The sequence below is a fragment of the Micromonas commoda genome, chromosome 13 (genome assembly GCF_000090985.2).
Source record: "Micromonas commoda chromosome 13, complete sequence".
In the NCBI taxonomy this organism is placed as follows: domain Eukaryota; kingdom Viridiplantae; phylum Chlorophyta; class Mamiellophyceae; order Mamiellales; family Mamiellaceae; genus Micromonas; species Micromonas commoda.
In genome coordinates this window covers 515,253-527,052 of record NC_013050.1, presented here as the reverse complement: position 1 = coordinate 527,052, position 11,800 = coordinate 515,253, and the positions used below count along the sequence as shown (strand labels likewise).

The following is an 11,800-nucleotide window of genomic DNA, read 5'->3' as shown; positions in this document are numbered from 1 at the left end:
ACGTTGAAGGCGAAAACTAAGACCGACGTCGTCTTCACTTCGCGAGTGATGCCTTGAGCACGGCGACGGCCTCGTCGTGTTCCTCCTCCTCCGCGAGATCCACCGGCGTCTCCCCGTCCCCCGCCGCGGCGTCCGCCTTGAGCCCCTTCTCCACGAGCAGCTCGCACAGCTCGGGGGTGCCCTCCGCCGCGGCGAAGTGCAGCGCCCCCCACCCGTCTCCGTCGGTGAAATCGATCGGCGCGCCGCCCGCGAGCATCGCCTCGACGGACGCCAGTCGCCCCGCCTCGCATGCCTCGAGTAACCTCTTCCCGGCGCCCTCCCGCGAGACGCACTCCTCGAGCATGAGCTTACACGCGACGCTCTTCTTCCCCGCCAAATCCGCCATGGACTTGCCCTCCACCGGGCAGCCGAACGCGTCCGCGGAGGCGGCGAGCATCGCGCGCGAGCAGTCCTCGCTCCCCGCGATGCACGCCGCGCGAAACAGCGCGGATCGTCCCGCCTTATCCACGCGCATGACGTCGCACCGCTCCTTCAGCAGCATCTTCACGACCGCCGAGTGCCCGCCCTCGCACGCGAGCATCAGGGGCGTGACCCCGTCGTCGTCCGTGGCGTCGATCTTCGCGCCCTTGCGCAGCAGCATAACCGCGATGGCGTCGTGCCCTTCCTGGCACGCCATGTGAAGGGCCGTGAACCCCTCGTCGTCGGCGTGGAGGGCGTCCGCGCCGTCGTCGAGGCACCTCTTCACGCCGGACTCGTCGCCCCCCTCGATCGCCTCCATGAGCTCATCGCCGGTCGCCATTGCGCCGGGCTTCCCTGTGGTACGGGTGACGGTGCCACGACAAAGACGAAGTGCGTTAGTTCCCGAACGTCCCGCACTCGCCGCGCGGTGCTGTTCAGGGCGCCGCCGTGTGGAACCGTCGACGAGGGCTTCTGTTGAGTTCGTTCTGGTTGTCTCGGTTGCGGCGTTAAAAAGGAAGGGACCAAAAGTATCTTCGAACTTTTCGACGTCTAAAGTTCGGAATTTTTAAATTTTGGTGACTACCGCGCCATGCGCGAAATATAAAGGGTCCAAACTACGAGGTCGGCGTGGCTTCCATTTATTCGGTAATAACTAAGACGCACGTGTGGTCTAACCATAAACTCGTTGAAAAAGTTTGCTCTTAGGCTATGGGCTGTTCCTCCGGCGACGAATCCGCAGTCCATCTCTATCTGTGGCGCGCAACCAGCAGAAATGTAACCCCTCGGAACCTCCGGGAGGACTCCACCACAAGGCCGCTCGCGGCCCGACCTAGACACGCGCGCAAAGACGGGGACCGAAGCAAACGGCGCCCCTTAGATCGCGATGGACGCCGGCGAACGATCGCCGCTGCTGCGGACGACGGAAGACGACCGCGGCGACGGTGCGCACCCGCGCGCCTTCCCCGCCCCGCCACGCCCCGAGCCTCTGAGAAATGTGCCGCGGGCGCACCGCCCGCCTGGCGAGACGTCTCTTGACATACGCGCGCCCCCTTCGCCGCCTCCCGCCCGACCCGCAGGCGCATCGCACGGCAGGTTCAAGGGCGTCAACCTCATCCTCTTCGCCGTCTTCGCCGCGGTGTTCCTCGCGCTGTACGGCTCCGACTTCCTCGGAGGCGACGCGCGTTGGAGCCGGACGAGCACGGTGGGCAGGAACGAATGGAACGCGCTCGCGCTCTCGCCCGAGTTTGTCAACCGCATCAACGCCGACGGCACCCGAACGTGGACCGCGCACGTGCCCGCGGGATGGGAGGACGCCAGCCACGGCGACCTGCGACGCATCGCGGGCGGGCGGCTGAGCGACGAGCCCAAGGATCGGAACCTGTGGGTCCGATCGGAGTTTTCATCCGCCGTCGCGGGACTGGCGCCGCCCGCGGACGACGCCGCCGCTAAAACCGCCGAAGACGACGAGCGTGGGGCGGTGGCGGCGGCGACGACGACGGAGAACCCGGTCGCGGTGGGCGAGTCCCGTCGCTCGCCGCGCGAGGAGGGCGCGCTCGGCAGGGTCAAGGTCGGATCCCCGTCCTCCTCCGACTCCGCCGAGCGGCCGGAGAGACCCGGTAAGACCCGATCGTCCCGGAGAACCCGATCGTCCCGGGCGACCCGATCGTCCCCGAACGCGTCTCCCAAGCGCCTCGTCCCGTCGCTCTCCGGCAAAGGCCAACACACGCGAAGCGACGCGGACTCCTCGCTCGGCGGGTTCATCCAGGACTTTCTCGGGCCCCTCGCCGACCAAACAGCGGCGCCGAAGTTTAACCCCAAAGCGCTCGGTTTACCCGAGAGCTTCGACGCACGGACGAAGTGGCCCACGTGCGCGCACCTCATCGGCGTCGCGAGGGACCAGGGCAACTGCGGATCGTGCTGGGCGATGGCCCCCGCGGAGGTTATGAGCGATCGCGCGTGTATCCAATCTGGCGGTGAAATCGACGCGGAGCTCTCGCCGTTTCAGCTGCTGGCGTGCGCGCAAGGTTCGTTCGGGTGCGAGGGGGGGGAATCCGCGGACGCGTACGAGTTCGCGAAGAGCAACGGGGTGGTCACCGGCGGCGGCTTTGACGATCAAAACACGTGCGCGCCGTACCCCTTTGCGCCGTGCCACCACCCGTGCGAGGTGTTCCCGACGCCCGCGTGCCCGGCGACGTGCGTCGGGGGTTCAAACGACGGGGTTCAAAATGGCAAAGCGTCGTTCAAGGTGAAGGCCATCGTGGACTGCCCGTCCTTCGATTACGGGTGCGTGGCGAACGAGATTTACCACAACGGGCCGGTTTCGTCCTACGCGGGTGACATTTACGAGGAGTTTTACGCGTACAAGAGCGGCGTCTTTCGCGAGTCGCCAAGCGTGGCGCAGAGGGGCGCGAATCACGGCGGGCACGTCGTGAAGGTTATCGGATGGGGCAAGGCGGACCCGGCGAAGGGGGAAGGAGAGGGGTACTACTGGATCGTGGTCAACTCGTGGCTCAACTGGGGCGACGACGGCGTGGGGCGGATCGCGGTTGGCGAGGTTGGCATCGGCGCCGGGGTGGAATCCGCGGTGATGGACGTCTGATTGTAAGGTCTGGAATCCCTCGTCCGTCGTGAAAGTTAGGTGTTGTCTAGTTGTATTTGATGAAACCAATCGTCGATTGACACGTGGTCATCCGCGAATCACGGCGTCCGCGAGGGGCACGACGCCGACGGCGAAATTCTCCGACGCGTTCATTCGGTCCACCAGCGTCTGCCCCAGCGCCGTCGCCGGAGTCAGGCACCCCCCACCCTCCGGCAGCTTGGCCCGCTCCGTTGGCAGCGCCATGCACAGCGCCGCCTCCACCGCGAGCGCCGCGGTTCCCTTGTACCCCGGGTCCGCGCCCTTGAACTCGACGTGCGCTACGGCTTTGTCGCCGTTTTTGGCGCCCGTGCCGACGACGTAGATGTTCGCGAAACCCCCCTCCCGCAACGCCTCGCTCGGGCCTTGTCCGGGCTTGGGCAGGACGTGGTTCTTGAGGAGCCAACGCGTGGGCGGGAACATGAGCGCGGCGCCGAACGCGGTCAACGCGGCGGTACCGAACGCCGCCGCGAATCTGCCCGAGCAGATGTCCGACTCGTCGTAGACGAACGATTTGCCGTAGACGCCCGAGGCGTCGATCGCCCAGCTCCTCGCCACCACCTTGGTGTTGATGCCCGCCATCACGCTTGGCATCGTCCAGCGCCCGACGTCCTCGTCGAAACGCCAGGAGCTCTGCGTCCTCCACCTCGACCTCGCCGCTGACGACTCTCGATCGGAGTCTCCGCGATGATCCGGGGAGAGGAAAAACGGCGACCCCATGCGCTTGAGGACGTCCCACGGCGTCGTCTCCATCAGGTTGATCGCGGACGCGATCGTCCCGCCGCTCACGCCGCCTCGCGCCGCCCCCGCGTGCCCCACGGCGCCGACGCACTCGTCGCCGTTGTCCCGAAAGTGCTTAGCCACCGCGAATGCGCCGACGTCCCACGGCACCGAGTCGTACCCGACGCACGATACGAGCTTGACGCCCGCGAGTTTGGCGGCGGCGTCGTGCCTGTCGATGGTGTCGCGGATGAACGTGGGTTCGCCGGTGATGTCGCAGTAGTCCGTGCCGCACTTGACGCACGCGTCGACGATTGGGGCGCCGCAGATGGCGAACGGGCCGGCGAAGGACAGGACGGTGTTGGCGACGCAGGCGACGCTCTCCAGGCTCGCGGGATCGTCGTTGGTGCCGATGAGGATGTCGATCTTGCCCTTGGCGTGAGGATGCTTGGCTTCGATGGATTCGCGGACGGACTCGAGCTTGGCCCTGTCCCTGCCCGCGATGGCCCACCTCACGGGTTCCGAGCTTCCCTTGGAGTTTGGATCGGGCGAGCCCGGGGTGTACCGTTTGGCGAGGTACTCGGCGGCGAGGCGGCCGGTGAAGCCGCTCCCGCCCCACACCACGAGGTCGTAAGCCCTCGTCGCCGCCGCGGCTGCCATCGTCGGATCGATTCGCGGGCGGATCAGGCGCGGTAGGGGCGTGTGTCGCGAGTTCGACGCGTCCGAGGTATCGACACGGTTCGTTGCAAAAAGCTTCGGGAGCTCTTCTCGACCGCGCAATTTTCTCGAATTTGGATAAACACCAAATAGGGGTCAGTTTTCCAGTATAAATCGAAAGTTTTCACCCATAATTATAGAAACATGTGACTGCGAATCATACGTCGAACGGGCCGCGGCTTTTGCTTCCTAATCGGGTCAAACTTTTGCGCAGCTACGGTCACCTGGAAATCCATCGAATCGTGGCTCGCGTCGGTCAGACTTCGGGGGCGCCCCAGAGCGTGCACCGACTCACACGACTGCGAGCTCACCTCGCGTCGCCGGCGCACGGACCACGCCGCGCCCGAAACCCCTAGGCCGCCGTTCGTTCGAACGCCGCCCGGGTTCGCTCCGCAACTCGCGGATCCTAAATCCTCGACCCGTTGGCGTCAGCCTCGAGTGTACTGAAGCGAAGTCACCATGGGCGCGGGCGCGTCGACCGGGCAGTTCAGCGCCGAGGGCATCCTCTCCGAATCCGAGATCGACCCGAACGAACCGGTGGAGAACGAGGGGTACGACTCCGACCTCGCCGCCGACCACGAGCGGCTCATCGCCACCAAGAAGACGCCGTCCGCCGGGATCCCGACGCTGGACCCGCGAAAGGGCAGGCTCTCGCTGCAACCCTTCGGCGGCAAGTACAACATCATGCCGTGCGCGCATAACCTCCACAAACCCGCGCAGTACCCCGACGAGTTCCCCGCGGACGCCCTGAAGCTCCCGGACGACACCCTGAAGCTCGAGTTTGTCCACGGATACCGCGCGCACGACTGCAGGTCCAACCTCGGATACTCCGACGACGGCAAGCTCTGCTACCACGCCGCGGGCGTCGGCTGCGCGATGAACACGCAGACGCGCAAGCAGAACTTCTTCGATTTGCACGACGACGACATCACGTGCCTCGTCATGCACCCCTCCAGGCGCTACGTCGCCACCGGACAGGTTGGCGCGTCCCCCGCCATCCACGTGTGGCGAGCGTCGGATGGCCAGAGGGTCGCGTCCATTCGCGGCGCGCACAACGCGTCCGTGCTGCTCCTCGCCTTCTCCGCGGACGGGCGGTACCTCGCCAGCGTCGGCGCGGACCCGGAGCACACCGTGGCGGTGCACGAGTGGGAGGCGAACCCGTCGGAGGAGGACGGCGGCGCCTTTGGTGGGAAGCTCGTCTCGTGCGCGTTTTTCGACATCTTCGGTCGGTCGACGCCGCTGTGCATGAAGTGGAACCCCACGGACGGGCGCTTGGTCGTGGGCGGGACCAAGTCCCTGAAGTTCTTCGCCGTGGACGGCGATCAGCTGCGGTGCACCCCGGCTGTGTACTCGCACGGCGCGCGAAAGGGGTACGCCGCGTGCTCGGTGCTCTCGCTGACGTTTCTTCCCGACGGGAGCACCTTTGGCGGAACCGTCAAGGGAGACGTGTACAAGTACGAGGAAGGGGGCGTGCGTGCGGTTCGCAAGTTCACCGGCGTGCACCACGGCCCGATCCACGACATGTGCTTCACCGGCAAGGCGCTGGTCACCGCGGGCAAGGATGGCAAGATCAAGCTGTGGAGCGTGTTCATGCAACCGATGTTCGAGCTCAACCTCGCCAAGACGAAGGAAACTATGGTGGACGAGTACTACAGCACGTTGTCGTTCCAGAGCGGCAAGTCGCCCTCCATTCGCGCCCTGGCCGCCACCGTGGACGGCCGGACCCTCGCCGTGGGCACGTCCTCCTCCGAGGTTTTCGAGATTGACATCTCGCAGACGCAAGCCGTGGCGGCTGCGTCCGCCAAGCTCGTCATCCAGGGCCACGCCGCCGCGGTCGACCCGCGCACGGGCAAGGACATCGGCGAGGTCTGGGGGCTGTGCATGCACCCGAACAAGCCCAAGTTTGCCACCGTCGGCGAGGACCGCACCCTGCGCATCTGGTCGCTGAAGGAGAAGCGGATGAAATCGCACAAGCGCCTCCCGGGCGCGGGGCGATCCGTCGCGTGGCACCCCACCGCCGAGCACGTCGCGTGCGGCACCACGAACGGCAAGGTGACCGTCATCGACCTCTCCAACAACTCCGTCGTCGCCTCCGTCAACGTCAACGTCAACGCGGATGACGAGAGCGGAGCTCCCATCACCAACTTGCGATACTCCCCCGACGGTAAGTTCCTCGCCGTCGCGTGCCAGGACGGCCAGCTCCGCATCCTCGACGTCTTCAACGGCACGGACGGCGGCTACAGACTCGTGGACCAGACGGAGCCCGTGACCAACCCCGACGCCGCGGCGCTGGGCAGCAAGTACAACCCGGATGACGCTGGTAAGCTCGCGCTGACGCACCTGGACTGGTCCGAGGATTCTCGATTCGTTCAGGTGAACACCGCGCACGGCGACGTCAAGTTCTTCACCGCGCCGCAGTGCGACGAGGTGCCGGCGTCCGATCCGAGCGTGGCGAACGCCGAGTGGGCCACCTGGTCCCTCCCCTGCGGCTGGCCCACGCAGGGCCTCTGGTCGCCGACGATGATGCCCGGCGACCTCAACGCCGTGGCGCGATGCAACAAGGGCGACTGGGAGCAGGGCGAGCGCGTGATCGCCTCCGCGGACGACTACGGCCGCGTGCGACTGTCCCGTTACCCGGCCAACGTCGGCGAGTCCGCGCACCGCGAGTACTGGGGCCACAGCGCGCACGTGACCAACTGCGAGTTTTCTAGCAACGACAAGTGGCTGGTCACGACGGGCGGCGGCGACCGATGCGTCCTCGTCTGGAGGCACAAGGACCCCGACAACGAGGGCCCCGACTACCAACCCGGGTCCGACTCGAGGCCCGCCACGGCCGCCACGCAGAGGAGCCACATGTCCGGCTCGCAGTTTGGCGTCCAGACGTTACCCCCCGGCGCGACGGCGACGACAAAGACGCTCGCCGCCGCGTTGGCTGTCACCACGTCGCCCAAGCTCGCCGTCAAGGAGACGCCCTCGAAGGACCCGCTCGGGGACAAGGCGGCCGCGGACAAGGCGGCCGCCGCGTACAAGGCGCAGGAGGAGGCGAGGCTCAAGTCCTTATCCCCCACCACGCCGGTGGTTCCCGATTGGGTCGACTCGGACACGGATTCGGACGACGACGACGCGTGCACGTACGACAACGCGGTTTCGTCCAAGGCTATCCTCATGGTCAACTCCGGCATGGAGAACGGCCAGAGCGTGTACACCCCCGTCAACGCGCACAACGGACACCCAAACCCGTACAAGAACCACTCCCTGGCGGAGCTCGGGTGCCGCCGGGGGTATCGTTCGCCGATGACTGGCAAGCCGTGCCTGTCGCAGACGGAGGTTCCGTCCTGGTGGCAGAAGGAGTCCACCACGTACGACCCGCCGGACGCCACCTTATTTCTCAGGTGGGTGTACGGCTTTCGCGGGTACGACACCAGGCAGAACGCCTACTACAACGACAAGGGTGAGATTTGCTACCACTCCGCCGCGGTTGGCGTCGTGTACAATCCCGTGTACGAGACCCAGAAGCACGTCACCGATAACCCCGAGTCGGACGACGTCGCCGAGGGTAACAGCGACGACATCCTGTGCATGGCCAGGCATCCCGACAAGGTCATCTTCGCCACCGGCGAGATTGGCAAGAACCCCAAGGTTGTCGTGTGGGACAGCGCCAACATGAAGGCTCTTGCCGTGTTGGAGGGTTTCCACAAGAAGGCTGTCACCGCGCTGTGCTTCTCGCCGTGCGGCGACTTCGTGGCGTGCGTGGGCCAGGACGACGAGCACAAGGTTGCCATCTACGAGTGGCGCACAGAGACTTTGCTCGCTTGGTACAAGGCTGACCGCGAGAAGATCCTCGGGATCAACTGGTCGCCCTTCTCCGGCGACCTCGTCACCACCGGCGTGAAGCACATCAAGGTAGTCAAGGGGTGCTGGAGCAAGGAGGAAAAGATCGTCAAGGGTCAGGTGTTCAAGCCGGTCAAGGCGAAGTTTGGCGACCTCGGCAAGTGGCAGAACTTCTACACGTCCTGCTTCACGCCGGAAGGGGCGTGCGTCGTGGGTTCGCAGAAGGGAAAGCTCTACGTCTTTGACCCGGATATGAAGCTCGTGAAGGTTGTCCCCGGCCACGGCGGCAAAGTCAACGCGGTTTTCTGCCTGCACGACTCCAACGTCCTCTTCTCCGGCGGCGACGACGGCGTCGTGGCGTTCTGGAAGGCTTCCGACGTCACGCCGTTGCACCGCATCCAGCTCACGTCCGCGGAGTCCGGTGCGCCCGCCGCGGTTAGCTCCATCACCACCGACGTCAAGTCCAAGGTGCTCTGCGGCACCAAGTGCGGCGAGATTTGGGAGATCTCCGACGAGGCTCGACTCGTCGTCGAGGCGCACGGCAAGGGCGAGGTTTGGGGCCTCGCCGTCCACCCGACGTTACCCAAGATCCTCACCGGATCCGACGACGGCACGCTTCGCATCTGGGACGTGGAGCCCGAGAAGCCCAGGAAGGTTGTCGCGCGCGCGAGAATGATTGAGGACCCGGCGCAGGTGCGGCGCATCCCCAACTCGAGCTTCAACACGGACGCCGTTCGCTCGGTGGCGTTCCACCCCAACGGCGAGACGTGCGCGGCGGGTACCATGGGCGGCGTGGTGCAGATCTTCTCGCACAGCATCCAGGGCGGCAAGCACGACTCTTTGGTCCGCGTCGCCGAGTTGAAGAGACCGAAGGGCCGCGACGAGTGGATCTCCGACCTCAAGTTTTCGCCCGCGCATCCGGACGACCCCGTCGGCGGTCGCTACCTCGCCGTCGGTTCGCACGATAACTACGTCGACGTGTACGACTGCAGGAACAGGTACGAGCTCGTCGGCGTGTGCAAGGGCCACTCGTCCTTCATCACGCACATGGGCTGGTCCAAGGATGGCTCGACGCTGTTCACAAACTCTGGCGACTACGAGATCCTGTACTGGCACATGCCCAAGGGTGTGCAGATCGTCCGCTCCTCCGAGTGCAAGGACGTCGCCTGGGACGGATGGACCGGCGTCCTCGGGTTCCAGGCCACCGGCGTGTGGTACAAGGGCAGCGACGGCACCGACGTCAACTCGTGCGAAGTTTCCGTCGTTCGAGGCGACGCCGGCCGAGAGGAACGCGTCATCGCCACCGGCGACGACCGCGGCGTCGTCTCCCTCTTCAAGGCTCCCGCGCTCGGCGGCCGCGCGCTCACGTACGGCGGCCACAGCTCGCACGTGACGAACGTGAGGTTCAAGAAGGACGGGACACAGCTGTTCAGCGCGGGCGGCGGCGACGCCAGCATATTGCAGTGGGAGGTTGTGCCCGGCGGCAGGAGCGCGGCGCCCGCGGGGGGCGTGACTGAGTCCCTCGCCGGGGCGTACCCGCGTCAGACGTTCGAGCACAGCGACGAATCCGTGGACGCCATCCAACCTTGAGCGCTCTCGAGTATCATATAAACGATGAAATGAGGCAGTTCGTACATAACGCTACTCGTCAACGTTACCAAAAAAATCGTTCCAAGCACTCGCCATCCGCGTGCGACTCGAAATCGCGCGGACTCGGTGATGCGGCGCGCCCTAAAAAATCACCTTCTCCCTTTCGGCCGCCGCGACGAGCGCACTCCGCTCGACGCGACGCGGGTATCCGGAGGGTTCGCGAGTCATGTTCCGCAAGTTCGCCCCCGGCGAGAACGTGGATCCTAAGCTGCAGCAGCTCAAGTCGTCCGTGCAGCGCGGCATCCGCACCAAGATCGCCGAGCAGTACCCGCAGCTGGAGGATGAGGAGGTGTTGGACGAGCTCATCCCGAAGAAGTGCGTGATGAACATCGCCAAGACGGACACCAAGATCAGCGTGGTGCTCGTCGACGGAGTCCCTAAGTTCTTTCAGCTGAGAGACGGCGCGTACTTCCCGCATCTCAGGGTGCTCCACGAGTACCCGGACATGATGCCCAAGCTGAGGGTGGACAAGGGCGCCATCAGATTTGTGTTCCAGGGCGCCAACATCATGTGCCCGGGGCTCACGTCCCCCGGCGCGGAAATCATCGACGAGGTCGACGAGGACGTTCCGGTGGCTATTTACGCGGAGGGGAAGCAGCACGCGCTGGCGGTCGGGATCACCAAGATGTCCACGGCGGACATCAAGAGCGTGAACAAAGGGATCGGGGTGGACACGGTGCACCACCTCAACGACGGGCTCTGGCACTGCGCAAAGTTCGACGCGTGAGACGGATTCGATCGCCGCGCGCGCGGGTTCCATCAATCTAGAGTAAACACAACAGGGTGAATGACACACACACATTAGCGGATGAAGCGACGCACAAACGTGGAGGCTGTTTTTACATCGTCGAACCCGTCTCTTCGTCGCGACTCTCGGGGCGCCCGGAGGGCTCTCGGAAGACGACTCGTCTTCTTTCCCACCAAACGTCGCATCCATCACCCCGACGCATGCGTCCCCCCGCGGTGCTTCGACGAGCACAGGTACAGGTTCCACCCGCAGAACTGCGCCCCGATGAGGTACAGCACAAACACGCAGACGCACCAAGCGAGGAAAAACATCTTCGCGTTGTTCCACCACATTCGCCGAGCCACTCGCCTCGTCGTCGACCGAAACGCCGCGGCGTCGCTCTGGAGCCGCGCGGTGGACTCCACGAGGAGCTCGATCTTGTCCCCGCGCTCGAGCACCCGCTCGATGTTCTCGAGCATCACCGTCTTGACCTCGTCGAGCTCGCCCTGCACCTTCGCCAGCGCGTCTCCCGCCTTGCCCGATGAGAAGTCCAACATCTTGTTCGCCATGAGCGATGAGAATTTTGCGTCGAGCGCCATGGGGGGAAGGTACTCCGCGGACCTGACTTCGAGGCCGTGCTTGAGCACAAACTCGCGCCTGACATCCTCGAGGAACGCGAACGGCAACCTCTTGCCGTCGCCCTCGCCGGCGGCGCAGAGAAAATAGGTCGAGTCGACCCCTTCCAGGAGGTGAAACACCAGATCCGACTCGCCGTAAGAGGCGCGCGCGTTGCCGGGTTCGCCGCCGTGCGCCTCGAGGACGCGACGCGCGATCGAGCTCACGTCCGCGGCATCGCGGCCGAACGTCGCCGCGTGTGCCTCTGCGAGCACGACGGTGTCGCGCGCCACCGCGGAGTAGCACACCGGCATGACGCGCCCGCCGCGAGTCGCGAGATGATGAAGCGCTTTTCAAAAGCCGTCGCTGACGTCAGGTGACGACCTTTCGATGGACGCGCGTCGCCACGGCGGGTGGGCGCGGCGCGAGCGGCGTCGAAGGCGCGA

General features: G+C 65.4%; 6 protein-coding genes across 6 annotated transcripts; 3 read left to right on the top strand and 3 right to left on the bottom strand.

Moving 5' to 3' along the window:
• Nucleotides 1-34: 34 nt before the first annotated feature.
• Nucleotides 35-799, bottom strand: MICPUN_63626 (predicted protein; the record flags this gene model as incomplete). Its single annotated transcript, XM_002505464.1, has 1 exon — nucleotides 35-799. One exon carries the CDS (start codon nucleotides 797-799, stop codon nucleotides 35-37), a length of 765 nt encoding a protein of 254 aa, XP_002505510.1.
• A 1,437-nt stretch (nucleotides 800-2,236) lies between these two features.
• Nucleotides 2,237-3,058, top strand: MICPUN_87440 (cathepsin B-like cysteine proteinase; the record flags this gene model as incomplete). The annotated part of the gene is made up of 1 exon (XM_002505710.1): nucleotides 2,237-3,058. A coding segment is annotated over one exon (822 nt), but the record flags the coding sequence as incomplete, so codon positions are not given.
• An 87-nt stretch (nucleotides 3,059-3,145) lies between these two features.
• MICPUN_103811 (predicted protein) lies at nucleotides 3,146-4,474 on the bottom strand (the record flags this gene model as incomplete). The annotated part of the gene is made up of 1 exon (XM_002505463.1): nucleotides 3,146-4,474. One exon carries the CDS (start codon nucleotides 4,472-4,474, stop codon nucleotides 3,146-3,148), a length of 1,329 nt encoding a protein of 442 aa, XP_002505509.1.
• A 516-nt stretch (nucleotides 4,475-4,990) lies between these two features.
• Nucleotides 4,991-9,952, top strand: MICPUN_63623 (hypothetical protein; the record flags this gene model as incomplete). The annotated part of the gene is made up of 1 exon (XM_002505709.1): nucleotides 4,991-9,952. One exon carries the CDS (start codon nucleotides 4,991-4,993, stop codon nucleotides 9,950-9,952), a length of 4,962 nt encoding a protein of 1,653 aa, XP_002505755.1.
• A 226-nt stretch (nucleotides 9,953-10,178) lies between these two features.
• Nucleotides 10,179-10,739, top strand: MICPUN_103809 (predicted protein; the record flags this gene model as incomplete). Its single annotated transcript, XM_002505708.1, has 1 exon — nucleotides 10,179-10,739. One exon carries the CDS (start codon nucleotides 10,179-10,181, stop codon nucleotides 10,737-10,739), a length of 561 nt encoding a protein of 186 aa, XP_002505754.1.
• Nucleotides 10,740-10,948: 209 nt separating this feature from the next.
• On the bottom strand, nucleotides 10,949-11,668 carry MICPUN_63621 (predicted protein; the record flags this gene model as incomplete). Its single annotated transcript, XM_002505462.1, has 1 exon — nucleotides 10,949-11,668. One exon carries the CDS (start codon nucleotides 11,666-11,668, stop codon nucleotides 10,949-10,951), a length of 720 nt encoding a protein of 239 aa, XP_002505508.1.
• Between the last annotated feature and the right edge of the window lie 132 nt (nucleotides 11,669-11,800).